Genomic DNA, 26,532 nt, shown 5'->3' on the forward strand with positions numbered 1-26,532 from the left:
CACACACGTGCTACGTTTGAATTAAAACATAGGCTTAAGAGACAACTTATGCACATGCAGTTGAAGAGAACTTGTGCTGTTTTTTTTTATCAGTCATGCATGTGTGTTGTCCATTCATGATTTTTAAATTAATGTTAATTCGTTTGACTCCTTTATTTAATCGTTTTTCCTTATAGGGAGTCACGTATCTAGTTAATAATCGAGATCGAATTTACATATATTAACGTGTATTATATAAGATATTATAATGCACAATAGAACAAAAATTGCCTTTTGACTTTTGATCAAAACTGAATCATGTGTGACATTTATAGATTAGAAGAAATATACATGACGAGTATACGAGGGTTATACATAAATCGTTTGTATTAGAAGTAACGACGCAAATAAGGAATACGATTTCGTATTTGTCTTGACAGTAAACCTTTTCTGAATCAATCAACATAGAGATAAAAAGAAAATGAATAGTGGCAGAAAGTACAAATACTTAGTAAAATAATGAACGTAATTGATAAAACAAAATTAATGTTGAAGATTAGCTGATGTCAAAAAAAGGTTAAAGATTAGCTTAACTGACTATAGATACCAGGTGTTGCATATAACAATGAAAAATATTCACTCTGTTTCATAATAAGTGATTAAGTGTCATTCTAATTTTTTTTTTTGTTACACAAAAAATATCACTTTACAATTTCAATACAAATTATACTTACTTTCAGCTAAAAATTAATTTCAGACTACATTGATATTATAAATAATTTTATTCATCTCAAATACTATTGATCAAAGAAGTATAATTAATAACAACTATACATATATTTTCATCACTTTCTTAATTTGTGTGAAAAATGTCAAAGTGACACTTATTTAGAAACGAATGAAGTATATAGTAACAAAATTAATATTATATTACGATTTAATTTTAGATTTGAATAATTACGAGTTTTGTTTGAAACCTCTTAATAACCCCAAAAATTGAAGATCAAACATGTAAATCAAAATTAATGTTCAAACGTTTCCATTTCGATTTTAACCATGTTTGATACAATGATATTATTATGGCTCTTCCAGAAACTAATTATACCGTTTAAAAAAAAAAACTTTTTTCACCAATGAGATCCAAACGTGTATGACTTCATCTAGACAACGATCACTTGTGGCAGCCTAGATTTGAGGAATAATTAATTCATTTTAAGCAATGGCCTATAAGTTTTTCAAATTCTTTTAAATATATAAAAATCAGAATTTAAAATAATGTTTGTTGCTGCCTTAAAATACCCCTTCATTTGCAAGAGCATAGATCTTCTCTTAAGTCCCACTCTTCCTTTCATTCTGCTCCAAAGCCAAAATCTCTTTGGTTAATCTCTTACTTCAAACACAAAAATGGTCATTAAGATTCCCAATACTATCATTAAAACCACCTCACTTCTCTCTTTAATCCTATACTTCCTAATAACAACAACATCTAATCCTCATTCCGTTTTGGGTGATGAGGTTGCCGACGAAGAAGATCCCGAGTTTTACATTCTTGATGAAGCTCCCACAGTACTCTCAAACGTGACAGTTTCATCCAAAACTAGACTACTAGTTTCTAAGTACAAGAAGATCAAGAAAGGAATGAGATGTCACGTGGAGAGTTACAACATTTGCAATGGAGTCAAAGCCAACAATGGCACGAGCCTATTGCATTGCTGCAAGATGCATTGTCGAAATATTCTTGGAGACATGAATAACTGTGGTCGATGCGGTAAGAAGTGTGGTTTTGGGCAGCGTTGCTGCGGTGGTGTTTGCACATACGTTAACTTTAACCCTAACCATTGTGGGAAGTGCACGAGGAAGTGCAAGTCAGGGGTTGAGTGTGAGTATGGATATTGCGGGTATGCTTAATTAACTTTATAAAATATTGAAAAGTGAGTGTTATAATTTATATTGTATTTTTGAGCTGTTATATTGTTTTCTTTTGTGGAAGAAACCGTTATAGCATACTGTGAGGATTTTATAAGTATACAAAGTCTTCATGCATACGCATGTAATGATTTTGTGGGTGAGTATACATATGTAACACAAACATAATTATTAAATAAAAATTTAAAATATATAAAATGTTATACTTAATCCTTTATAACTTGTTACAGCTTCTTTCTAGAGATATCTGATCATTTCAACTGAAATTTTCTTTTCTTCGTTTTGATCCCTCCAATCTGTGATTCAAACACAATTAACACAACATTTCTAAAATAAATCACTAACTAACCTCATTTTCAACATCTTACCTTGAATTTCTCTTTCCCACTAAAGAGACAACATCACATGTCTTTACTGTGGTTCCGTTCTTGGTAACTAGACTGTAAAGAGGAAGCTAAATGCTATCGAGGAATTCGTTGTAACATAAAGGAGAAGGAACAGATGTAACAAAGACACAACTATGTAATGTGGTTCACCAAATTGACTATGTCCAAATGCAAAAAGAGTTTATTAATTAGAGATAGTATTCAGCTTACATTAATATTACAAGAATACAAGATAATAGAAGGCATCCCCAATCTTAAAATCCTAGTGTGCGTAGACTCGTGAACATAATCCCAACAATATAACATCTATAACAACTTGATGCAACACATTTGATGCGACCCAGTTGATATGATGTACTTGACGAAGCATCCATCGGCTAGATGCAACATATAGAATGAAGACACATCAGCAGAATTGGTGCTCTGCTCATCATTCATACCTAGGAGGTTTCTATTCAATTGAGCAAGCGAAGGTATCTTACTACAAGTTACAGAAACATTCCCAACCTATGAAAGATTCATTCATAAGGCCAGATTACTGCAGAGCAAGATATTGGTTAACAGGTTACAAGTGAACCAGAAAGGTTTAACCTTGTCCAGAGCTGAAGCAATAAACTAAACAAGTTCAGGAACTATCAGAACCTGAGCTCCTTTTTCTTCCTTGGGTACCATTAAATTCAAATAGCCAAAGAAACGATGTTAAAGAAAAGATTTCGTTATGGAGCTGAAGAATGTTGCTAGACAGAATCAATGTCGTCATAAAAACAGGCTTGAAACCCGAATTCCCAGTGATGCTACAAACATACTTAGGCTCTTACAAAGAACAAACCTCAACAACACATGAATTTATTATATCTCAAAGTTGCAACTAGGGGATGATTAATTGTGCTGTAAAACTGTTTTTAGGTTTACTTTTTTACTAAAAAGGATAAAACGTATTAGTTTTTAAAACTACATGCCAAAGATAACAAATTACTGTAGCTGGAAAAAATGTATTTTCTAAACAATATTTTCGAAAACGGTAGAAAAATATTAATGTAGCAATATCTTTTATTTTTTCATTTAAATTTTATAGCTACAGAAAATACAACTACATCAACCAAATTTACGTACTAAATTCTATTTAAATTTATTTACAATTACAACTCAACCCAACCAATCATCATTTATATTTTATATGTTGGAAAATTGGTTAAGCCGTCAGGATGTCCAACCTAGATCCTACACTGCTCAGCTTAAGACAAAAGACAGATCCCACTCAAAACTTATCAGCTTTAACTTAAGTTAACATTTTCAGAGGGAAAATTTTCTACAGAGATGAAAACTGACCAAAGGGTAAGCTCCCTTAGCAACTACTGTAACATCAGCAATTTTTTCCCATTAGTAAAAATGATTCTTTTAATGGTAGTGTGAGAAAAATCTGTATGAAGAACTTCTCTTCTTGAAGCTGCACGTCTTTGCCTACAATCCCACAAGAATTGAGAGAATGAGAATGAACACTCTTCAAGAAACAGAGGGACTTTCTAGATAGACAAAGGCCGAATGACAGCCATAGCTTCTCTCCTCTGTGAACCTATGTTGATGAGAGAAGCCTCTAAGTCCAATAGAAGGTTTCTCAACATCTAATACATATCGAAAAACTCTCACTGATTAGAAGGTTCACACAACGCAAACAAAAGAAGCCAATCCAAAAATTATATTTATGTAAAAGATTCCATGATGACTCTTCCATGTATATACAATATTAAACTAATCACCACTAAGAGAGTGTCTTAGTTCCTAATGTCAACAAACAGATCAAAACATATAAACTATGAAGTGTCTATGTTTAGAATCATGAATTTCAACATGGTCAAGACATTTCCATCCATGGAGAGACCTCATAAGTCTCTATGGATGCAAATTTCTTGACTACACTTGAAATTTTATGACACCAAACACAACACTAATCTAACTTAAATCTCCTTTTACATTTCTTCTTCTTCCTCTCATCGAACGTAAAAGAAGACAATGAAGAGAGCTAGCGGGAGCGCAAGTGCAGCAGAGGAAACACTCCAAACCCATAACCTGTAAGCTCTCCTACGCTTCAAGATGGCTTTGGGGACATTCTCGTTTCCTTTCTTGTGATGTCTGTACCTCAAACTTCTCTGGTTCCAACTCACTGATCTCCCATTCAGTGGTTTCTCCTTCTCCGGCTCTGATGGTTCCGTGACTGTCTCTGGTGTTCTCTCTAGATCCTTCTTCTTCTTAGCTCTCTTCTCGAGCTCCTTGAGTTTCTTCTCAGCTTCCTTCTTAGCTCTTCTGGCAGCTTTAGCAGCAGCTTTCTCATGTAGCTTCCTCTTCCTCTCCATCGCTAGTTTAGCTTTCTCTAACTGCTCTTCTCGTCTCTTCTCCTTCAAAGCTTCTTTATCACTCTCCTCCTCCTCCTCAGTACTAAACATCTTGAGTTCTACTGCTGTTTCATCTCTATTCTCAGTATCTACATCACATTCTGAGCTCCTAATCTGCTCATTGCGCCTAACCTTTCGCTCCTCAAGAGAAGGCAAGATTCTTTTCTTGTAATCATCCCTAAAAGCTTTGTCATTGTTCCAACGAGACATAAATTTATCAACCTATTCAAAAGACAAAGACAAAGTAAGAACACAAACTCAAACCTCAGAGACATACATACACACATACACCCATTCAATGTTAAAAAAAAAAATCCCTAGGCGTTTTATAAGGAATTATTGATTAGACAGGTGCCTAATTAATTTTTTTTTTTTGAAAAGTCATATTGTTTAGGTCCTATTTGCTGACTAGTCAGAAGCTTAGGTGACCCAATAGACTTGACAAAAACAAACCTCGGAGTAAGCAAGCTCTTCAAGATCTCTAAAGTTTCCACAAGCAGCTAACTCTATAGCCTTCTTCATGACAGCACGGCTCTGAAAAAACGCAGCATTCTACAGAAACAGAACACACTAGATTTTAGAAAAAAAAACAAGATCTTTAAGACACACCAACAAGCCTTTGACATGAAAGAAACACAAACCCCTTTGTCTCGTTGTATCCTCAATAATTTAATCCTTTCAAAGGCTCTGTCTCTTTGATCAAGCACACAGCCCATTTGAGCATCCAACAACTCCATCTCCATCTCAACCTCACTTAACCTCTCACTCATTACATTGTATCCATCAACTGATGACATCAGAGACAATTTCTCAGCCTACACCAAAATAACACACTTAAGACCATAAAAAATCAACAAAAAGGCTCTCAAAGGAGAAAGCTTTTACCCTTTTAGCTTTCAATCTGTTTGCAATGTGAATCCTCTCACTGTTACAATTATAAATCTCATTATCAGCTTCGTCGATCTTAGCCTTAATCTCAGGGTCATCGTAAGCAAACTGCTTCACAAAGTAGAAACAGAAACGATCCTCTCTCCACCCATCCTCCTCCTCCTCCTCTTCCTCCTCACCGGAGAACACAGCGTAGTCCTCTTCCTCCTCCGTGGTCTCTCTCGACGACAGATCTCCGATTACAAGCCGTCGCGCATCTAAGCCGCCGTTGCAGAGTGAAACCGGAGAACCCATTTGTTCCTGTGCCACGAAACCGCCAAAAAGACAATAAAGATCAGACCTTTATGACAAAAACTGATTCAGCTCAGGACACGACAAGTGTTCGAAAGGGTTTTAAACTGAAGAGGAAAAAGATGTAAAGGTTTAAGCAAGAAGAGAACAGAACATACGAGAAGATGTTTCGGAAGTACAGAGAGAGAGGGCAGACTTTTTGTTGATCCCATAAGAGAAGAAAAAACTGAGTTGAAGATTAAAAGGCTCTCGATGTTTGCGTTCACATTTTCGATTTTTTATGTTTCTTGTTTCTTTCTTGATATCCAAACAAAAAAGATTACGTTTTTTTTTTCTTTCTCCTAAAGGCTGCTCCATTTTAATAATCTTTTAGGAAAAATATTTTTATTAATAATAAATAATTGTTTTAGAACCTATTTTTTAATTAATGATTTCTTGTTTTTTTGCGCTAGCATTTCAATTCATTTTCTTGTTTCTACTAGAAATAAATCGAAAAAACGTTATTCCTCCTAAATGCTGCTATTTTAATATCTTTGGGAAATTTATTTAACTAATTGTTTTTCTTTAATTATTTAATATCTGTGGAAAATTATTTACTTATTTTTTTCTCCTAAAGGCTGCTATTTTCATATATTTAAGAATATAAGTAATTAATTGTATTTTGAACATATTTTTTATCAAAGTTTTCTTGTTTTTTTTTGCTTTCGCATTTCAATTTATATTTCTTGTTTCTACTAGAAATATATTAAAATACGCTTTTTCTCCTAAAGGCTGTTATTTTAATATTTTCGTAGAAAAATATTTTAGTATTGTTTTTAGAATATATATTAACTCTCATTGACCAGCTCATAGGTTTTTCGGGGTCAACCGTCAATTCTATGTTAGTCTCAATTAATCAAAACTAATCTGTATTGAGAAATTTTTAATATAAAGAAGAAGAAGAATAATAAATGTTTATTATTAATTTCAGGTATAAACGTGGTCCATACGTACCTTCATTACCACTGGCTTGTTTCTCTAATACAGTTAATGCAACTCAACCAGAAAAAAAAACAAATCATTTTCCTACTCGCAATTTAAAGTTGTTTGTTTAAATTCATTTATCAAATAAGTTAACCGCACAATCAAGTCGGTTATGAGAATTGAATGATATATTTATAACTCAAACACGTAATTAATAAAATTTCCTAAAATGTTATAAAAGGTGAGTAAATAAAAAACTTTCTTAATTGTAGCAAATTAATTTTAGAAAGGGAATAATAATTGCGAGTGTGGTTGAAGTGTTGTTATCACATTTCCTTGTGCGTTTGTTACACTTGCAAAACCCCAAATCAATTTTCTGTGTTCAAAAAAAAAATTAATTTTTCTAAAGACTTATTCTTCTATACTCCCATCCCATATAGACACTAACCAATGTTTTTAAACCCGACCCAGACACAGAACCGGACGACTTACCGGATTGCTGGGTCACTGGTTCGACCACGGATGAACCGTGGGTTAATAAATGAATTAATTTTATTATATAATAATATATCAGCTATGTAAATAAAAATATAGAAACTAAAGTTAAGTATTTTCTAAATGTTTTTAAACATAAAATATATACATATCCCTAACAACGTGAGAGTTATGACATCTAAAATAATTCCAAACATAACATTTATAAATAATTAAATATTTAAATGCCTAATGTGAATAATAAATTAAACTACAAATACAAAATAAACCAAAAGTAAAAGATCATTGTAATAAATTATCAATAACGGAAATAAACTAACACCAAATCACATCAATTAATTTTGGTTCTCTCTACCATCGTTCACTTTATTTTCTTTAGGTGACATAGTGAAATCTTCATCAAAATCTAAAAAACAAAAATATAAAATTGAAAAAAGAAAACTTAACTTCTTTTTTTTTGTCAGTACCTAACTTCTTAATTGGAAACTTAGAATATAAAACATAATCTAAAAACATAATTAAAAACTAAAAAAAAAAAGAAGTAAAAAGTTATTTATTGGTTCGACCGATGGTTCAACCGGTACCGGGTTCCGGATTTTACCGGGTTTTTGCGGATTTTTGCGGGTTTTTAAATATTGGGTTTTTCACAAAACCCAAACCGGATTTTTTCTAGGTCACCGGGTTTATCGGTTCAACCGCGGGTCCGGGTCGGGTTTCAAAACACTGACACTAACTCTATACCGTCCATCAGTGTTTTGAAACCCGACCTGGACCCGCGGTTGAACCGATAAACCCGGTGACCCAGAAAAAAATCCGGTTTGGGTTTTGTGAAAAACCCAATATTTAAAAACCCGCAAAAATCCGCAAAAACCCGGTAAAATCCAGAACCCGGTACCGGTTGAACCATCGGTCGAACCAATAAATAACTTTTTACTTCTTTTTTTTAGTTTTTAATTATGTTTTTAGATTATGTTTTATATTCTAAGTTTCCAATTAAGAAGTTAGGTACTGACAAAAAAAAAAAAAGTTAAGTTTTCTTTTTTCAGTTTTATATTTTTGTTTTTTAGATTTTGATGAAGATTTCACTATGTCACCTAAAGAAAATAAAGTGAACGATGGTAGAGAGAACCAAAATTAATTGATGTGATTTGGTGTTAGTTTATTTCCGTTATTGATAATTTATTACAATGATCTTTTACTTTTGGTTTATTTTGTATTTGTAGTTTAATTTATTATTCACATTAGGTATTTAAATATTTAATTATTTATAAATGTTATGTTTGGAATTATTTTAGATGTCATAACTCTCACGTTGTTAGGGATATGTATATATTTATGTTTAAAAACATTTAGAAAATGCTTAACTTTAGTTTCTATATTTTTATTTACATAGCTGATATATTATTATATAATAAAATTAATTCATTTATCAATCCGCGGTTCATCCGTGGTCGAACCAGTGACCCAGCAACCCGGTAAGTCGTCCGGTTCTGTGTCCGGGTCGGGTTTAAAAACATTGGCGTCCATTGATTGCGTTACACGTTAGATATAAACTTTACGGATTTACATTTTCCTTTTCAGGGAATTTTTTTCTTAGGAAGAGTTTTGTTTCATAGTTGATTCTCTCTTCATCATCTCTATATAACTTTTAGTCGACACAAGAGAGTTCTTTTAACTGTCTATGTTTTTCTATGTTTTTTTCCAAACGTATCAAACCTCTGTTCTTTCTCTCTTTTATAGAAGTTGCACCAATACAGAGAAAAGGAACAAGAAAACAGGTTTCAATCTCTCTTCCTTCAATCTCTGTTTAGTTCCTCGGCTTTAGAGGACAAAAAAATTATCTTTCGATTTCTAATAATGAAATCTTTATTTGTTTGACTAGTGATTATAATGCTAGTGGCCTAAACCAAGATTGCTGAGTTGATGTATATGTAGAAAAAGATTTGCTAAAGAGGTTCTTGATTCAAGCATTTTTCTATGTGTCAGACTATGTCTCATGGTTACAAATCCTCATCAATGGGGTATGCATACATGGATAAGAAATGGGTATTCTCATTTGTGATCACATCTCTTGTTTGCGTTGTCCTCATCGCAACTTCCTTCAACATGGGTCTAATGACTTCATTTCGACCACCATTCAATGAAACTATCCCACATTTCGCAACAAATGATCCCAAAGTTGAGGAGGACAAGCTCCCACGTTTAGCTTACCTTGTCTCCGGGTCTAAAGGAGATCTTGCAAGTCTTTGGAGAACTCTTAGAGCATTGTACCATCCAAGAAACCAATACATTGTTCACTTGGATCTTGAATCATCCCTTGACGAGAGACTAGAGCTGGCTTCTCGTATTAGTGATGATTCTATGTATTCTAAGATTGGGAATGTTTATATGATAACCAAAGCTAATCTTGTGACCTATACTGGACCAACAATGGTGGCTAATACCCTTCACGCTTGTGCCATTCTTCTTAAGAGAAGTCCGGATTGGGATTGGTTTATCAATCTTAGTGCTTCAGATTATCCATTAGTGACACAAGATGGTAAACACTTCCATCTTTCTTTCCTTTTTGTTCATGATCTTCCTCTTGTTAGGTTTCACTAAGACTGTTCTATGTTTTGAAGATCTTTTGTATACATTTTCAACTTTGGACCGCAACCTCAACTTTATCGACCACACAAGTGACTTAGGTTGGAAAAAGTGAGCTCTCTCGCTCTCTCTCAGTTTCTCAAAAAAGAAAAAAAATAGTTATCGTTATCTGAAACTAATGCTTCTTGGTGTCTCATGGTGAAGTGAAAAACGGGCAATGCCATTAATGGTTGATCCTGGACTCTACATGCTAAACAAAGCAGATATTCTTTGGGTCAGAGCTGGTCGAAGTTTACCAACTGCGTTTAAGTTACATACCGGTCAGTACTTTTCTTCTAACCCCCAAAGTTAAAAACATATTACTTGTTTCATAAGCAATAACTCTATTCTTGTTGCAATGAAGTGAAACTTATTACTTGTTGTATAAGCAATAATTAAGTCTGTTCTTGTTGCAATGAAGTTTGAAACTTCTTGTTCGTTTTTATCTCAGGATCAGCTTGGATGGCTCTCTCTCGCTCCTTCGTGGAGTATATCATTTGGGGTTGGGACAACTTACCAAGAACTTTACTCATGTATTACACAAACTTTGTTTCTTCTCCTGAAGGTTACTTCCACACAGTCATATGTAACGCCCCTGAGTTCTCCAAAACCGTGGTGAACCATGATCTTCACTACATCGCGTGGGACAGACCACCGAGACAGCATCCTCGTACGTTGTCCTTAGGAGACATGGAGCCAATGATTGCCAGCGGTGCTCCGTTTGCTAGAAAGTTCAGTAGAGATGACAGTGCTTTGGATAAGATCGATAAGGAACTGCTTATGCGGACCAACAAAGGTGGTTTCACTCCTGGTGGGTGGTGTGGTGGGAAAAAGGAGTGCACAGTTGTGGAAGATGTGGCTAAGATCAGACCTGGTTTAGGGGCAGAGAGGCTCAAGGGGCTTGTAGATAGGTTAGTTGCAGAAGCAAAATCAGGACAAAACCAGTGTGAATAGAGTCAAGATATCAAGCTTGGGGAGAATCTTGCAGTTGAAGGCAATATATATACAACACAGATTGATTGTATTATTTCATATAGATTAAAGGTTACTTGTATGTCAAGTGACCTAGTGGTTTCATTAGGGCTTGCTAATGAGTATACTATACAAATAATAAAGATCATATATATATATATATATATACTTTTACACAGTTCTATAATAGCAACAATGTTTCCACTTTTCGTACTCTCTAGTCTCTCCTCCTCCCAAACTTGTGTATAGAATTTTTAATGAGAAAAATACCTTCAAAAATTAATAAAACATTTTTATCCCAAGATAGCAAAATATTCCAAAATAGCATTCATTAAAATAATAAATATACTTATATTTATAGCTATATGATTAATTATATTTGGATTAAGATTTAGTGAGCACAGACTTTAGGTTTAATATTTAAGAATGTGAGTTAGGGTTTAGTGTGTTTACAATAGTTTAGTCTTTTAAACGTTGGTGAATGTTCTTTGGAAAAAAAAAAATTCTTGTAATATTGTTGTGATAAAACTTTTTAGTTATATCTCTGAGATTTTCCAATTTTGAATATCTTATACTAAATATAACGTTGTACTAGAAAATATAAAAACATATTTTGGTAAAGTTAAAAAATTAATTTTGGTAAAAAAAAATTAATTAATTTGGAAAAAATCAGGGTGAATAGAATATAATCATTAAACTGGTAACCAAAGATTACATTAAAAGAAAAAGAAATAAAGCAAACCAAATAAACCGAATCAAATGTTTTTGGCGGTGTTCTCGAAACTCCAACTCCAAATGTCGTGACGCTCGATGCCACGGCCCATCGAACCAGCAAAACCGGTGTACATTGTCTCAAGAACAACCTCAGAAAGATCAACATGTGTTTCAATCATTGGCATCTTCGGTTTCTTCAAATGCGCAGGAGCGAGCGTAACACTAACCTTATTATTCTTATACTCGATCCAAGCCTTGTACTTCTCTCCACTACTTAGCTTCACTTCCTTAAACAACCACTGTTTCTTTCCTCCAGTTCTTGTCTGAATCCAGTAACCAGCTTTCTCAGAAACCATCGAGTTAACCGAGTTAACGTTAACACCAACATGATTATCATTAATATCGCCAAAACGTTTATCTTGAAAAACATCAAACTCAACGGCAAAAAGATGGTTATTGGGATTGCCATTGGTTGTCTTGTTAACTAGACCGAGGAAGCCACGGGTTGAGTCTTGGTCGTAGTTTACGGTTGGGACCACGATGAATGCGAGGCCATGACCAGGGTTAGGGTTTGACTTGCGAGGAGTGATGGAGAAAGTGAATGATGTTTTGAAAGAGTAAACAGAAGAAGAAGTGTTGTTGGAGGGTTTAAATGGGATGGGGTCTGTGTAGAGTCCTTGGCCATGTGAGAATGGAATATTGTCACGGGTCATGGAGAGAGCACCTGACCGGCTCATGCCATCGGTTGCTGGTCCTAGCTCAGCGTAACCGATGAAGATTAGGTTTGTTCCCTCGAAATGGTTGAAGTTGAATTTGATGGCGGAAATGGTTTCAGTGCTGAAGAAAGCTATGAATAGAGCAATGAAACATATGTTTTGGATCTGCATTATCTGAACTTTTTTCTGATGTGTTTGTTTTGTTATTTGGACGTGGTGATGCTATACTGAGCCAGCAACTTTGACTTTTCAAACATCAAATGGTCAAATTACAAGATGCCAACTGGACGCCAGAAAAGACTCACTATTTTCTAATGTTTTTCCTCTAAACTATTATTTTCTTTATTCAAAGATGGATCCTTATTTGAATAACAATTTTGCTTATATTGTTTGCTATTATTCAGGTATCTTGTCAATATTATTAATGTATTTACTTAGAACTTACCAGTAGTTTCTTTCTACTCTTATAGGTGGAAAACACTCGCACACTAAACGCAATGAAAATCTCCATGTAACTTGTTTCTTGTCGTTTAAGACTTGGAAACAATGTTGACAAAAAAAAAAAGACTTGAAAACAATACTAGAACTTCTATGTATCACTTGTCGTTGATTTGATACTAAAATAATGCTTATGAATCTTCATTATAACCTTTCAACCAATCAAAATTTGGTTTAAACATATAAATAGTTCACAAAAAATGTTTAAAACTAATTTAATTGAATACATGCATGGACCGAATAATTTTGCACACGAATACTCGAGTCAACGGTCCCATATCGTTTTTATAGACAATTTAGTTTAGAAGATTAATTGAGTATGTTATTGATTGACAAAAATATAATAACTTATTTGAATTATTGATAATTTGATAGGTTCTTTATTCTTATAAGGTTTCTTCTTTTAGGCTATACCGATTAAGGCTAAACTTTCATTCGATTCTTTATCCGTTTCAAACCAAAAAAAAAGATATCCCTAACTTTACAAAACAAAACAAATATTAATATGCAACGTAAAAAGCAAAGCGAATTACAATAACTAATATTTTGAGGAACAAATATCTAATCTGATCCGTTATATGCATATATACATATATTTAAATAATTATATATATAAATTATAAAATTACCATATCTTATGAGAGTTTTACAATATTTTATTTATGAAATTGATTACTTTAATTATTAGAATTTTTAAAAGGTAAATAACTTTTATTTTTGAAAAAACATATTATGGTTTATATTATTTTGGAGTTATTATTTAATTTTTATTTTTGTTTTATTTGTACGGATCAAATCAGATATCCAATAAAATATAAATGTTTCAGGGACACTAAATATCAAGATGATGCAGATCGAATTGGATTTGGTAACTGATTATTCAAAAAAAATACATCGGATCACAAATACCTATAAAAATTCAGATATTTGATTAGTGTCTAACCACAACTAGGCATGGACGTAAGCCAGGTACTTGTTCTTTACCCTATCCGCTACTTGATTTACCTTGCACAAATATTAAAATTTTTGGCTTGTACTTGATCCGATCAAGTACTTCAAGCACTAACCTAATTTATTTCAAATACTTGCAAGTTACTTAGTAATACTTGATACTTATTTATTTAAGTTTAAAATTTTAAAATTAAATGTACCAAAACTAACAAGTACAATTAAACGTGGAATAAATACTTTTATTGTTTATATATTTGTTACTCTATTTAATTTGTTCAAAGTAATTTAGTTTAATGTGTGTATATGCCTAATTTGAAATAAGTATGTATTGTATCAAATACCTAAAGAACTAATATTCTTTTTGATTTTTATTACTCCATAATATTAGTAGTAAAATAAGTATTTTAATGCGTGAATTGTGATACATATTTTTAGAACTAATAACAAGTAACAGACTGAATATTAAAAAAAAAAAAAGCCATGATATTTTACTTGTATTTGTAAATAGTAAGATTTGCGGACTTATTACTTGACTTGACAACATCAAATACTCACTCGATTTTTCAAACCATATTAAGTAGCAAATATAAACCGAATAACAAGCATTGATGTCCAGCCCTATCCATACTTGTACTATCCATGTGGATTGTATAGTACTTAGTACATGATCGCCTTAACATCAGTACAACAAGAAATTAAAATTTTGATTATTCTTTTGGTATTTTAAATCTTTGGTAATTGGTATTATGCTATTAACCTTAGGTAGGTGTTGTATTCTTTCTTGAAATCTGAAAACCGATAGCTTAGCATTTATTTCGCTTCAACTATTAGCGGGAGCCACACTTACAAGCTATCAAATCAAAAGCAAACCAAACGAAAACCGATTTAAAGCGATCTCAAATCAAATAACCCCCGGTTTTCTAATTCTGGAAAGTCCAGTCCCAGACCTCGTGGGTCTCGACACCACGGCCCATTGAACCGGCAAAACCGGCATACATTTTCTCGAGCAGAACACTGGAGAGATCGTATTTAGCTTCAATCAAAGGCCGGTTCGGTTTCTTTAAATGCGCGAGACCAATCGTAACCGAGATCACTTTTAAATTGTTGTTGTACTCGATCCAAGCCGTGTACTTATCTCCACTGCTCAGCTTCAAATCCTTGAACAACCAACCGCTTCTGGTCATAACCCAATAACCGGATTTAACCGAAGTCACAGAGTCGACCGAATTAATGTCGATTCCGACATGGTTATCGTTGATGTCGTGAAGATACTTGTCCTGAAACACATCAAACTCAACCGCAAAGAGATGGTTATTTGGATTACCGTTACTGGTTCGGTTCACGAGACTGAGGTAGCCTAAACCGGAAGCGGCGTCGTCTTGGTTACGTGGGACAACGAGGAAGGCGAAACCGTGACCAGGGATAGGGTTTGTGTTGTGAGGAGTGATGGAGAAAGTGAAAGAGGTTGTGAAAGGGTAAACAGAAGAGGCGTTGTTGGGAGGCTTGAAGGTGATTGGGTTGATGTAAATGGCTCGACCATGAGAGAAAGGAATTCTGAATTGGGTCAAACCGAGAGCACCCGACCGGCTCATCCGACCGGCGTCGGGACCATACTCTGCGTCTCCATGGAACGAGAAGAGATCAGAGCCATTAATACCGAAGTTGTTGAATTGGAGTCTGTAGGCAGAAGTGGCTTGAGAGATGGAGATAGCTATGAAGAGAGTGATGAAGCAGAGTGTTTGCATGGTCATCTTTGCTCTCTTTTAGAGAAGTGAAGTCAAGATGATGAACTTTATAAAGATGGAAGTTGTTGTAAAGTTGTTGTAATAATGTGATGGTGACAAGTTCGAGAAAACTTTTTACTCCCTTTGGATTTTAAAAATTAATATTTAGGATTACATATTAATATATAGATATTTTAATTTATAAGCTTTTGTTACTTTTATTTGTTTCTTAATAAAGTTATACTACTCATATTTTTAGATTTTAATTTATGTTTTAGAGTTAAAACAAAATGTATTAATAATTCATTTTTAATATAATTAGAAAAATTAAAAAATTAATTATGTGTATGCAGAGAGAGTATGGTTCAACAAGAAAAGTAATGGTAATGGTGAAAAACAAAGGACAATGAAACTGAATTAGTTGACAAAAAAAAAAAACTGACTTATGAATTAAATTATAATGGCATTAGATGACAAAAGTTGTTTTCGAAGTTCCCAAGACATGTCTTCTTTTCATGCTGGAAATAGAACTTTATAACTGGTGGAGAGAATAAAAACACAATAGAATTAAATTCTGGAAATCTTCTAATTTGTTGTCATATGCTCATATAGTCATATCCTTTGCTCCTTTTGATCAACCAAAATATAATAAAACTCAAAATAGAATTAAATTCTAGTTTAACTACTTTACATTTTTACTTTAACTACTTTACTTTTTACTCTAAAATAAAGTAAGGAGTAAATACAGAGAAATACTGAAAAGCATACAATTGTTTCATTTAAAAATAATTTCACTTTTTACTTTATTTTAAAATTAAAAAATGGATATGATTAAGAAATTAAAAAATGGATATGGTTAATAAAATTTATTCCAAAATAGAATTTATAGTATAAAATGGAGTTCAGTCAAAAAATTTAAGAATATTTTATTGTATTACTCTATTTTTTATTTACATTTGATTAGCTTGAAAATAAAATTAAAATTTCTCTAATTTTATTCTATTTACAGTAAAGTAGAATAATAAATAAATATAAATATAATAATATATATGTTATTTCTTTTGAATAATTAAATTATTACTTCATTTGAAATTAGAAAATGAAGTAGTGTATTTTTGATTAATAACGATAGAAAAAGGTTAGAAAAATATATTTTTGATTAATAACGATGAAAAAAAAATTAATGGAGAGAACTGAAGTTGTCCTTGCATAGCTAATAAATAGTTTTATATAGACTTTGTTTTATAATTTTCCACAGACTACACAAATTGTTAATCTAAATTGGTATGTACCGAATTTAGGTACGAATTAAATTCGATACTAAATTATTTAGAAGATGTTTACTGAGAAATCAAATGTTTGATTTAAAGAGAAAAAATCAAATGTTTGATTATAAGAGAAAATACTAGAAATTTGTATACAGTTTACGTATTCTGCAAGAAGAATTCCTTATCTTATACCGACTTATGTTTTATTATGAACTCCTATCTTCGATATATGTTTTCTTTTGTTATAGCCGGTTTTTTTTTCTTCTTCAAGTTGTATAAACCGATTCTAAATTAACTGGGTGAAATTTAATGTATTTAATGGGGGCTTGTTTGAGAAAACCGATTCTTATTGGTTTTTCTTTTAAGTTCTACCGATGTGTGTTTGTATTATAATACACTTAACATCAGTACAACAAGAAACTAAATTTTCGAATTTTTTTTGGTATTTAAGTCTTTGGTGTGTTTCAAAAACAAAAATGTCTTTGGTATTAGAGTATTAAGGTAGAGTGTTGTATTTTTTGTTTTTGAAGTCTGAAAACTTGATAACTTGAGCATTTATTCACTTCAACTAGTAGCGGGAGCCACACTAACAGAAACATAAACAAATCAAACGATAAGCGATTTGAACCGAGTAAACCCGGTTTATTATTAATAGACTCGTATTGGGTTCGTTCTTTTAGGTTCTACCGAAGTGGGTTGTACACAAAAAGAAATACAAATTTTGATTTTGATTTTGATTTTGGTATTTCAAGTCTTTGGTATTAGGTAGAATGTTGTATTCATTTTTGAAATTTAGAAACCGACAACTTGAGCATTTATTCACTTCAATTATTAGCGGGAGCCACTAACCGAAGCTATCAAAACAAAACAAAAACAAACCAAGCAAAACCGAATTTAAACCGATCTCAAATCGAATAAATCCGGTTTATTAATTTTGGAAAGTCCAGTCCCAGATCTCGTGACGCTCAACACCACGGCCCATTGAACCGGCAAAACCGGCGTACATCTTCTCGAGCAGAACATTAGAGAGATCGTACTTCGCTTCAATCAAAGGCCGGTTCGGTTTCTTCAAATGCGCGAGCCCGATCGTAACCGAGATCACTTTTAAATTGTTGTTGTACTCGATCCAAGCCGCGTACTTATCTCCACTGCTCAGCTTCAAATCCTTGAACAACCAACCGTTTCTTGTCATGACCCAATAACCGGATTTAACCGAAGTCACAGAGTCGACCGAATTAATGTCGATTCCGACATGGTTATCGTTGATGTCTTTAAAAGACTTGTCCTGAAACACATCGAACTCAACAGCAAATAGGTGGTTACTTGGATTACCGTTACTGGTTCGGTTCACGAGACTTAGGAAGCCTAAACCGGAACCGGCATGTTGGTTACTTGGGACGACGAAGAAGGCGAGACCGTGACCAGGAGTAGGGTTTGTTTTGTGAGGAGTGATGGAGAAAGTGAAAGAGGTCTTGAAAGAGTAAACAGAAGAAGCGTTGTTGGGAGGTTTGAAGGAGATTGGGTTGATGAGAATGGCTCGACCATGAGAGAAAGGAGTTTTGTCTTTGGTCAATGAGAGAGAACCGGACCGGGTCGTGCCGTCGGTGTTGTGACCATACTCTGCGTCTCCATGGAACGAGAAGAGATCGGTGCCGTTACCGAAGTGGTTGAATTTGAATCTGTAAGCAGAAGTGATTTGAGAGGTGAAGATAGCTATGCAAAGAGTGATGAAGCGGAGTGTTTGCATGGTCATCTTTGTTCTCCTTTTTCTTTTTGGGAAGTGAAGATGGTGATCTTTATAAAGATGGAAGTTTGTAATAATGCGACTATGTGAGGGTGAAACGATCGAGATAACTTTTTTATTTTTCAAAAAGAAAAGTATGGTAATGGTGAAAAAGAAAGGACAATGAAATTGAAATATAATGGCATTAGGTGACAAAAGACGATTTCGAAGTTCACAAGACAATGTCTTCTTTTTATGCTGTACATAGAACTTTATGAGTGGTAGAAAGAACAAAGAAACAGATTAGTTTACAGTGGATTGGTACGGTCCTCCACCTCCATGTAATTATTCAAACATTTAATTATGAAGATACATGAAAATCTTCTACTTTGTTATCTGTCATATGGATATTCTTTTCTCGTTTTGGTTAACTTAAAAAGGGAACACGTTTTATTAATGCGCCTCTCACGCTTATATTTTACCTCCAATTATGGTTAGAATATCTATAATATCTTACTTTATTTTTATTTAAAAATAATAAAACTAAATTGTTTATGCTCTAATTTGTCTTCATTTTTACTTTAATGTAGAAAATAAATATAATTACTTTAATTTTAAAATATATATTTAAACTATTTTTATATTATATAGTTTGAAATAGAATATGATTTGAAAAAGATTTAATTTCAAAAAACTTGAAAATCTTAAACAAAGTCGGATCTAGACTAAATTTAATGGGTTATTATAATATCATTGTTGTTGCTCACCCAATCTCTTAATAATTAGAAAAATAAAAAAAATGGAAAGGAAAAAAAAAGAAGAGAAGAGTTATTTTCCGGCGAAAATTCTATATTTTTGTTATTTAATAAGTGGTTAACTTATATATTTGTTTAAAATTTGTTTATTTTAAATTATATTATTACATGATGAGATATTATAAGAAAAAAATATTTACATGATGATGATGTCACTAGTATAGCTTCACCTCAATTTTTTTAAAACTTAAAAAACTTCTCAAAAAATAGATTCATCAAAGTTTCTCGGAAAATAGATTCATGTCAAAGTTTTTCAGCCATGACTCTTTAAAGTTCTTTTTAGAAAATAATTAATAATCAAATTCCTTTATTTACTAAGGGTCCGATTGGAATTTTAACTTGAGGCTGTTGAAACTTTAACTTAAATCTAAAGTCCTTAAAGTCAATATATTACCAATCAAGCTTTAGAGCTTCTAATTTTAAAGTATTTAAAGCTTCCCTTAAAATTCTCAAAGTTAAAATAACTGAATCTGCTCTTCCTCTAGCGTGAATTCATCTTTAAGTTCAACAATCAATAGAATTTTTTTATTTCATATTCGATATCTTTAAAAAAAATACTGTCAAATCATATTATGTTTTTAAAATAAAAAAGTAAAAAAAAAATAGTAGTTATGAAATTTTTTTTAAAAAAATATTTTAAACGTCGTTAGCAAAACACTAAACCCAACGATCTAACACTTTCTGTAGTATTTCTCTATAGTCTATAATATGTGTTTTTTTGTAACTGGTCTATAGTATGTGTTCAATAATGCTTTCTAATGCTTTTTGGGATTTATAGTTTTAAACGACTTTGTTTGAGTTTGTCACTAAGATGCATAAAGGATTACTAAATTATGTACACCAATGGATGATGAAATTAAGAAAATGTTACTTATTTATAAAGTTATGAAAATTTATATGAAAATAATCTATATGAACTACTAATGAACATTCATCTAGTGTACAATAAAGAGAGAGTACCAAACGGGTCACTTATGGTTTGTTGGATTTGTGATTGGTTCGAACATATGATTATCTGCGTGTAACCACATAGTGTATTGGTTCGTAGCAAGCTGAAACAGAAGAATTTGTGTTGTTTAGAAATTAGAATGTGTGTTCGAGCCAACCTTTTTCTTGTTTTTGAAAATTCATCTGATATTTTCAATGTTATTATATGGTACGTTTTTATTTACTGCAGTGAAAAATATTATTAAATATAATTTATTTGTATAGGTAAAATTTTAATTTGGTAAATTTGGGAAAGATTAAACTATAGATTATTTTAAATTCTGAAAAAGTTATTTTGAGAAAGTATTCTGGCTATTTCTATTACGCATGGATTTATTTGATGACCTTTTTCTTCTTATTACTACACAATCTCAACCTTTTAGGAACTTTTGACTAATTTAAATTACTCAAAATAAACTAACATTAATTATACATTCCTCCTTTTACTTACTAAAGTATATTTCTAGTAGCTTTTGACTGTTATAAGTGATTCAAAATAAACCAATGTATATCATACTTTCTAAAAGTGACCTTTTAAATTTTTTTTTTATCAAATATAAACTATGAATTCTTGAATAGGCAATAACCATAAACAAATCCTCAAGATGAACTCACCTAAAAGAAACTTCATATATATTCTATGCTACATACTTACTATCTCCATAACGGTGGCATCTTTTAATGGTTCTGAACCTTTGCAACCAGATGGTATTTTTGTCAGTTATGCAACGCTCTCAATTTATAATTGTAATAACTTTTCCATGGGAGTCCATTGTAAATCAGGCGACAAAGATATAGGTTTTCGCGTTGTTAACAAGGGTGGATTATATGAATACAGAGTTCGTATTGGTCTTCAGAAGACTACACTCTTTTTCTGTGGATTTAGCCATGGAAAAATAAAGAAAGGCATATTTGACCTCTATGATGCGTCTAGAGATTCCGATAGATGTAACAAGTGCACATGGAAAGCTGTGGGAAATGGTATTTATGGATATACTGATAAACCACATCAAGCTGTCCTGTTTTATAAATGGATAAAGTGATATGCAAGTGAGTTATTTAAGAAATGTGTAATACTATGAACTAAAATATAAAATAAAAGTCTATGAACTTATAAATTTCTCTTTATCCACTACTTTTCAGTTATCGAAACGCAGTATCTAACTTTATAGTTAAACCTAACGTAGGATAATAATCATTTTGTTTGTATGTTTTGGTGTTTACCTCATAATGAAAATATTAAGTTTGATTAAACCACACTCAATATTTTATGATTAACTACTTTTTATAATTTTCAACCAATGTAAATTCAATATTATATGTATATATATTTTAAATTTTCTGCAATTTACTATTATTAACTAAAAATGCATAGAAAACATAGAAAATATACTTTTAAAGCAGCATTTTATTTTTTTTAAATATTTTGTAGAAACAGATGAAGTAGTAGTAAACCAAGTTTAACATTAGTTTTGGGTTGAAGTATGTAAAAGTAAAACAACAACAATAGAGTTCATGAAACTGTAATAGTGTATGCTTTTTTTGGTCAATAATAGTGCATGCTTTTTAAAATCAACTGAAAGAAAGAGAACTGTTTAATTTCTTTTCTTTATTTAAACGGAAAAATGTGATTTTTTTAAAAAAATTGTGATGCTTGTGGAAAAATATTCTCAAATAAACTTAAATTAGGATTTTGGGACATAATGTTGTTATTGAGCTAATTAATATTTTTCATATCCAAAATACATAAATTCGAGTGATTAAAATTACCTTTTGAGACTATGTTTGGATGTTTGGAGATTGACTTACCATACCGATTTTGTTTTGGATAATAAACGATCAAGTTTAAAGACTCAACAAAAACATCTCCAATATTATAAATTATACCATTTTCAATAATAATGGTTTCACATTTTTATATAATATTTGAAACAAATTAAAACTATATTAATTTATATCATTAATTATTTTAAATAATTGTTATCAATTTATAATTTATTAAACTGAATTAATTGTTTAAATTTACATTTACCATCATTTATTAATACAACTGTATAAAATATTAGATTTTAATATTTGGAAAAAACATTTACGGGATTATCAGGGAAATACACTGAATCGCTGGCAAATCCAAAATATGCACTTAATATTTTCCGCAGATCAAAGGGATCAGTGAAATTTAGCGACGCAATTCACCAAAACTATTTATTAATTTCATAAAATCCAGAAACGAATTTAGCAGAAGAAAGCAGCATTCATTCAAAAAGGTAATCTCTTTTTCTCGATTCCGTAAGGTATCTCTTTGATTAAGGCTAGATTCCGATTTTGTGGGCTCAATGGTCTGATGGGTACTTTCAATTGAATCGAAATGTGATTAAAGTTTGTTCCTTTACGGTTCTTTGTCGATCCCTGTTTTGGTAATAATAACAAAGGTTTCTTATAATGTCTTTTGCAGTTTGTGAGAAAAAAAAAGTTTGGTTCTTTTTAGATATGAGAGTTCTTCTATCTAAAGGGTTTAAGAGATAATGCTGCAACAATGCTCACTTCAAATTCTAAAGAGAAGGAGAGATCTCTCTCCTTCTTATGCTGCTGGTACTTAGGTCGCAGACGTTTCGCAATGCTGCTCCTTCTCAGCCTTGCTTTTGTTGTCTTCATCTTGGGTTCCTACACTATCAACAAAGGTAAGTATAAATGTCTTTCTTCGTTAGTAGTTTTGATTAGATACTGAATCTGATGTTTATGTCTGCATTGTGATTACGACAGAGAGTAATAGTCCAATCATTCACCAGAGTATTGAGACCATGGATTTTGTTAGCAACCAAACACCGTTAAGTAGAGAGTTGAGTTCTTTCTATACTGAAAACTCTAATGATGATGGCATTAGAGGAAGTGATGTAGACATCATCCATCCTCCTCCATCCCACCATCCATGCGATAGTTTTTCGTTTCCTCCTCCTCCTCCACCAGGACTCAGAAGGCCTGGACCACGCCGTAAGCTCTCTCTTTCTTTAATTTGATAATTGTCTTTAGTTTCTGACTTGCACTTACCTTTTGCGCTTGTTATTGTGGTCAGCGTGTCCTGTATGCTATCTATCTCCAGAAGAGGCCTTAGCTCATATGCCAAAGCATCCATTTGAATCTCCTGTGCTCATGAATTTGACATATGTCCATGAGGAGAGTCCTGTAAAACGTGAAGAAGAAGGTCAAGGAGGCTCTGAGTTTGGAGGTTATCCATCTCTTGAAGATAGGACTAACTCCTTTGACATAAAAGAGTCCATGACAGTGCACTGCGGGTACGCTTCACGGGCTTGACTCCATGTTCTTCTCCAGTCTTGGAGCTTTACTTTTCTGATCCATGTTTTTTCTCTTCTGCAGGTTTGTCAAAGGGACAAAACCGGGACATCAAACCGGATTTGAAATTGATGAAGATATCCTTCCTGAGCTGGACCAGTTCCATGATGTGATTGTTGCTTCAGCTATATTTGGTAAAAGAAAAAATATATATATGAAGCATATTGTTTAGACTAGGCCTTGGCTTTCGTCGGGTTTTGGTTTTTCGGTTCTAGAAATTTAGGAGTAATTCAGGTATTTACAAAATTTATTTCGGTTATTTCAGTTTCGGTTTGGGTAGCAAAGTTGGGAACTGACTAATGTTCAAAAAAAAATCCTAGTACAATATTCGGTTCCAGTTCGGTTATGGGTATTCAGGTAATTTCATATAATATATGTGAAAACATCAAATAATTCGGGTGTTTCAGTTTAAATATCGGATAATTCAGATATTTTTTAATATTTCGGATAAAAAATATTGGGGTAATTGGATTTTCGGGGTATTCGATTTATAAATAATATTTTTAAGAGCATAGTATCAATTTTTTTTTGCTTTTTATTTATCAGGAAAGTACGATATAATTCAAGAACCGGTGAACATCAGTGAAATGGCAAGGAACAACATCCCTTTTTACATGTTCATTGACGAAGAAACACATTCATATCTTAAGAACACTTCGAGGTACTCAGATGATAACAAGAGAGTAGGGTTGTGGACGATCATTGTTGTCCATAACGTTCCTTACACCGATGCAAGACGCAATGGAAAGGTTAGAGAAAGATTTGAGAATAGATTCGCCAAAGATTTGAATGTTTCCTTGTGTAACACGTTTATGCATTTTCTTACAGATTCCGAAGCTTCTGTTGCATAGATTATTCCCAAATGTAAGGTACTCTATATGGCTTGATGCGAAGCTGCAGCTTGTTGTAGATCCATACCAAATACTTGAAAGGTAAGTAGATACCACTTTTCAAAAATATATCCAATCCTCTAACATTTGGGTTTAATTTTCTATAATTATTGTTTAGAATTTAATATTTGTGGGGTTGGGTTTATAAATTTATATATATAATTTTAAACTTTTCTAAATGATTTAGGATGGTTAGTTTAATTTTTTCATCACAAATTTATGGTATTTATGAAATTGTCATTTTAGAGGTAAATTTGAAAAGTAGTAGAGTGATTTAAAATTACTTGTTCAGGCCCAAGCAGCTAAGCTTTATCTGTCTTCTGAAATGTTCAGGTTCTTGTGGAGAACGAACTCTAGTATTGCAATGTCGAGACATTACAGACGTTTTGATGTGTTTGTGGAGGCTGAGGCAAACAAAGCCGCGAGAAAATACGACAATGCATCAATTGATTACCAAGTAGAGTTCTACAAGAAGGAAGGCCTGACACCTTATACTGATGCTAAGCTTCCAATAACAAGTGGTAATGGGTTTTAAGCATATGAAGATTGTAGAAACGGTTAGCTGAATGTTTTTGAATGGTTTTGCAGATGTTCCTGAAGGTTGTACAATCATAAGAGAACACATACCGATCACAAACCTCTTCACCTGTGTTTGGTTCAACGAAGTTGATCGGTTTACTTCAAGAGATCAACTAAGTTTTGCGATTGCGAGAGATAAGATAAGAGAGAAAGTGGATTGGAGTATCAATATGTTCCTCGACTGTGAAAGACGCAACTTTGTAAAACAGGTAAAAGACACAACTGAAAGAGTTGGTTTGTTTTGTCTGAAAAAAGTGAGATTTAGCGTGTTCTTGATGATGACAGGTTTATCATAGAGACGTTTTGATGAACATGAAACCTCCTCGAGCTTCTTCTTCTTCTAGGGTTCTTCCCGAGCCACTGACTTTGCCACGTGGAAAAGCAGGCGGTGGTAGAGCCGCCGGAGGGAAGAAGATTCCGGGACAACGTGGAAAAAGGCGTCACCGGAAAGTTTCAGCCGGTGGAAGAAACATGAGATAGAGATTTTTATTTTGTAAGATTTTATATTTTTACTGCAATCTTTTTTAATTATTTTTTATCATTACAGTTATAGTTTGAAATTTTGCAGTCTTAACTAAATTAACTGACAAGTCTTTGGCCATTTTCTTTTTATGTTAGTTGAAGTAGTTTTGTGTTCCTCTGATGTAGGAGAATGTTAGAACATTGAACCGAAGTTAAGACCGGTAGAAGATTAAACCGAAACTAAACCGGTGGGATATTTATTTATTGGTGTCGGCTATGGATATTTTCGTCGAAGTGGGGTCATTGTAGTACTCATGGAGTCTTTTCCACTTGGCATTAATCAAACTTTAATTCTGTAACCGATAATCTTTAATGTGCTATTTATGCAAACATTTTAGCTGCTTTATTTTAAATAATTAATTACTTATCTTCAACTATGTCTAAAAAATACGTTTGAATACCTTTTTGTTTTTATTATAGCCAATATTTTCACAAAGCCAAAGAAAAAATAAATCAGATTCATATAGAGAAAGGCAGATTCAGTTAGATATTTTGTAGCTTTCCCATTGGTGTAATGTATGTTATTGCACAAAAATATATTTCAATAAAAGAAAAGATATTACAAAAAGTGCAAGTCCAAACTCTGCATCAATAATCTCTTTGAATAATAAACATAAAAATGTTATATCTTTTGAAAAATTAATTAATTTATTAACTAATGATATGTTGTAACTAGTAAACTTCAAAATAATGAGTGTTAAATTACTATTAGTTTAAAACTACAGAAATTAGTAATCATAAAAATAAGTAGTTACAATAAAATTTTATTTTATTATATGTGAAAATTTTAAAAATCTATTAATTAGAACAAAAAGTTATGGAGTATCATATAACTCCAAGAGCCGAGTCAATGCCGATGCGTTCTTGGACCCCATCTAT

At 32.5% G+C, this 26,532-nt stretch overlaps 7 protein-coding genes across 10 annotated transcripts; 3 read left to right on the plus strand and 4 right to left on the minus strand.

Annotated features, from left to right (window-relative positions):
• The first annotated feature begins 1,328 nt into the window (after positions 1–1,328).
• LOC103871154 (protein GRIM REAPER) lies at positions 1,329–2,675 on the plus strand. Its single transcript, XM_009149382.3, has one exon. The coding sequence runs from the start codon at positions 1,384–1,386 to the stop codon at positions 1,885–1,887; it is 504 nt and encodes a 167-aa protein (XP_009147630.1). The 5' UTR covers positions 1,329–1,383; the 3' UTR covers positions 1,888–2,675.
• A 1,295-nt stretch (positions 2,676–3,970) lies between these two features.
• Positions 3,971–6,183, minus strand: LOC103871155 (proton pump-interactor 4). The gene is made up of 5 exons (XM_009149383.3): positions 6,019–6,183; positions 5,567–5,869; positions 5,323–5,496; positions 5,135–5,233; positions 3,971–4,903 (listed from the first exon to the last, which is right to left on the minus strand). Exons 1-5 carry the CDS (start codon positions 6,070–6,072, stop codon positions 4,280–4,282), a joined length of 1,254 nt encoding a protein of 417 aa, XP_009147631.1. The 5' UTR covers positions 6,073–6,183; the 3' UTR covers positions 3,971–4,279.
• Positions 6,184–8,705: 2,522 nt separating this feature from the next.
• LOC103871156 (beta-glucuronosyltransferase GlcAT14B) lies at positions 8,706–11,122 on the plus strand. Of its 3 annotated transcripts, XM_033272479.1 has the most exons (6): positions 8,706–9,096; positions 9,305–9,857; positions 9,940–10,015; positions 10,109–10,224; positions 10,395–10,445; positions 10,524–11,122. In XM_033272479.1, exons 1-6 carry the CDS (start codon positions 9,010–9,012, stop codon positions 10,895–10,897), a joined length of 1,257 nt encoding a protein of 418 aa, XP_033128370.1. In that variant the 5' UTR covers positions 8,706–9,009; the 3' UTR covers positions 10,898–11,122. The 3 variants fall into 3 exon arrangements, with proteins under 3 accessions (XP_033128370.1, XP_009147633.1, XP_009147632.1); XM_009149385.3 differs by having other exon boundaries at positions 9,201–9,857; positions 10,395–11,122; XM_009149384.3 differs by having other exon boundaries at positions 8,708–9,096; positions 10,395–11,122.
• Positions 11,123–11,366: 244 nt separating this feature from the next.
• Positions 11,367–14,349, minus strand: LOC103871157 (lectin-like protein At1g53080). The gene has a single exon (XM_033272490.1). The coding sequence runs from the start codon at positions 12,514–12,516 to the stop codon at positions 11,671–11,673; it is 846 nt and encodes a 281-aa protein (XP_033128381.1). The 5' UTR covers positions 12,517–14,349; the 3' UTR covers positions 11,367–11,670.
• A 231-nt stretch (positions 14,350–14,580) lies between these two features.
• Positions 14,581–15,608, minus strand: LOC103871158 (lectin-like protein At1g53070). The gene has a single exon (XM_009149387.3). The coding sequence runs from the start codon at positions 15,543–15,545 to the stop codon at positions 14,715–14,717; it is 831 nt and encodes a 276-aa protein (XP_009147635.2). The 5' UTR covers positions 15,546–15,608; the 3' UTR covers positions 14,581–14,714.
• A 2,088-nt stretch (positions 15,609–17,696) lies between these two features.
• LOC103871159 (lectin-like protein At1g53070) lies at positions 17,697–18,727 on the minus strand. The gene has a single exon (XM_009149388.3). The coding sequence runs from the start codon at positions 18,537–18,539 to the stop codon at positions 17,715–17,717; it is 825 nt and encodes a 274-aa protein (XP_009147636.1). The 5' UTR covers positions 18,540–18,727; the 3' UTR covers positions 17,697–17,714.
• A 2,784-nt stretch (positions 18,728–21,511) lies between these two features.
• On the plus strand, positions 21,512–26,024 carry LOC103871160. 2 transcript variants are annotated; one of them, XM_033272475.1, is made up of 11 exons: positions 21,512–22,577; positions 22,765–22,992; positions 23,075–23,302; positions 23,385–23,604; positions 23,687–23,796; positions 24,209–24,411; positions 24,491–24,594; positions 24,886–25,073; positions 25,141–25,340; positions 25,417–25,624; positions 25,780–26,024. In XM_033272475.1, exons 2-10 carry the CDS (start codon positions 22,848–22,850, stop codon positions 25,609–25,611), a joined length of 1,593 nt encoding a protein of 530 aa, XP_033128366.1. In that variant the 5' UTR covers positions 21,512–22,577; positions 22,765–22,847; the 3' UTR covers positions 25,612–25,624; positions 25,780–26,024. The 2 variants fall into 2 exon arrangements, with proteins under 2 accessions (XP_033128366.1, XP_033128365.1); XM_033272474.1 differs by lacking the exon at positions 25,780–26,024 and having other exon boundaries at positions 21,515–22,578; positions 22,767–22,992; positions 25,417–25,732.
• Positions 26,025–26,532: the final 508 nt, after the last annotated feature.

Source organism: Brassica rapa, chromosome A06 (assembly GCF_000309985.2).
Source record: "Brassica rapa cultivar Chiifu-401-42 chromosome A06, CAAS_Brap_v3.01, whole genome shotgun sequence".
NCBI lineage: Eukaryota > Viridiplantae > Streptophyta > Magnoliopsida > Brassicales > Brassicaceae > Brassica > Brassica rapa.

Coding starts and splice junctions, on each gene's coding strand:
- LOC103871156 (XM_009149384.3), top strand. CDS start 9,010: ATGTTTTTTTCCAAACGTATCAAACCTCTGTTCTTTCTCTCTTTTATA. Junction 9,097..9,304: donor GAAAAGGAACAAGAAAACAG/GTTTCAATCTCT, acceptor TCTATGTGTCAG/ACTATGTCTCATGGTTACAA. Junction 9,858..9,939: donor TCCATTAGTGACACAAGATG/GTAAACACTTCC, acceptor TATGTTTTGAAG/ATCTTTTGTATACATTTTCA.
- LOC103871154 (XM_009149382.3), top strand. CDS start 1,384: ATGGTCATTAAGATTCCCAATACTATCATTAAAACCACCTCACTTCTC.
- LOC103871157 (XM_033272490.1), bottom strand. CDS start 12,516: ATGCAGATCCAAAACATATGTTTCATTGCTCTATTCATAGCTTTCTTC.
- LOC103871160 (XM_033272475.1), top strand. CDS start 22,848: ATGCTCACTTCAAATTCTAAAGAGAAGGAGAGATCTCTCTCCTTCTTA. Junction 23,605..23,686: donor TCCATGACAGTGCACTGCGG/GTACGCTTCACG, acceptor TCTCTTCTGCAG/GTTTGTCAAAGGGACAAAAC. Junction 25,074..25,140: donor TAAGCTTCCAATAACAAGTG/GTAATGGGTTTT, acceptor ATGGTTTTGCAG/ATGTTCCTGAAGGTTGTACA.
- LOC103871159 (XM_009149388.3), bottom strand. CDS start 18,539: ATGACCATGCAAACACTCCGCTTCATCACTCTTTGCATAGCTATCTTC.
- LOC103871158 (XM_009149387.3), bottom strand. CDS start 15,545: ATGACCATGCAAACACTCTGCTTCATCACTCTCTTCATAGCTATCTCC.
- LOC103871155 (XM_009149383.3), bottom strand. CDS start 6,072: ATGGGATCAACAAAAAGTCTGCCCTCTCTCTCTGTACTTCCGAAACAT. Junction 5,497..5,566: donor ACAGATTGAAAGCTAAAAGG/GTAAAAGCTTTC, acceptor ATTTTGGTGTAG/GCTGAGAAATTGTCTCTGAT. Junction 4,904..5,134: donor AAGAGCTTGCTTACTCCGAG/GTTTGTTTTTGT, acceptor TCTTTTGAATAG/GTTGATAAATTTATGTCTCG.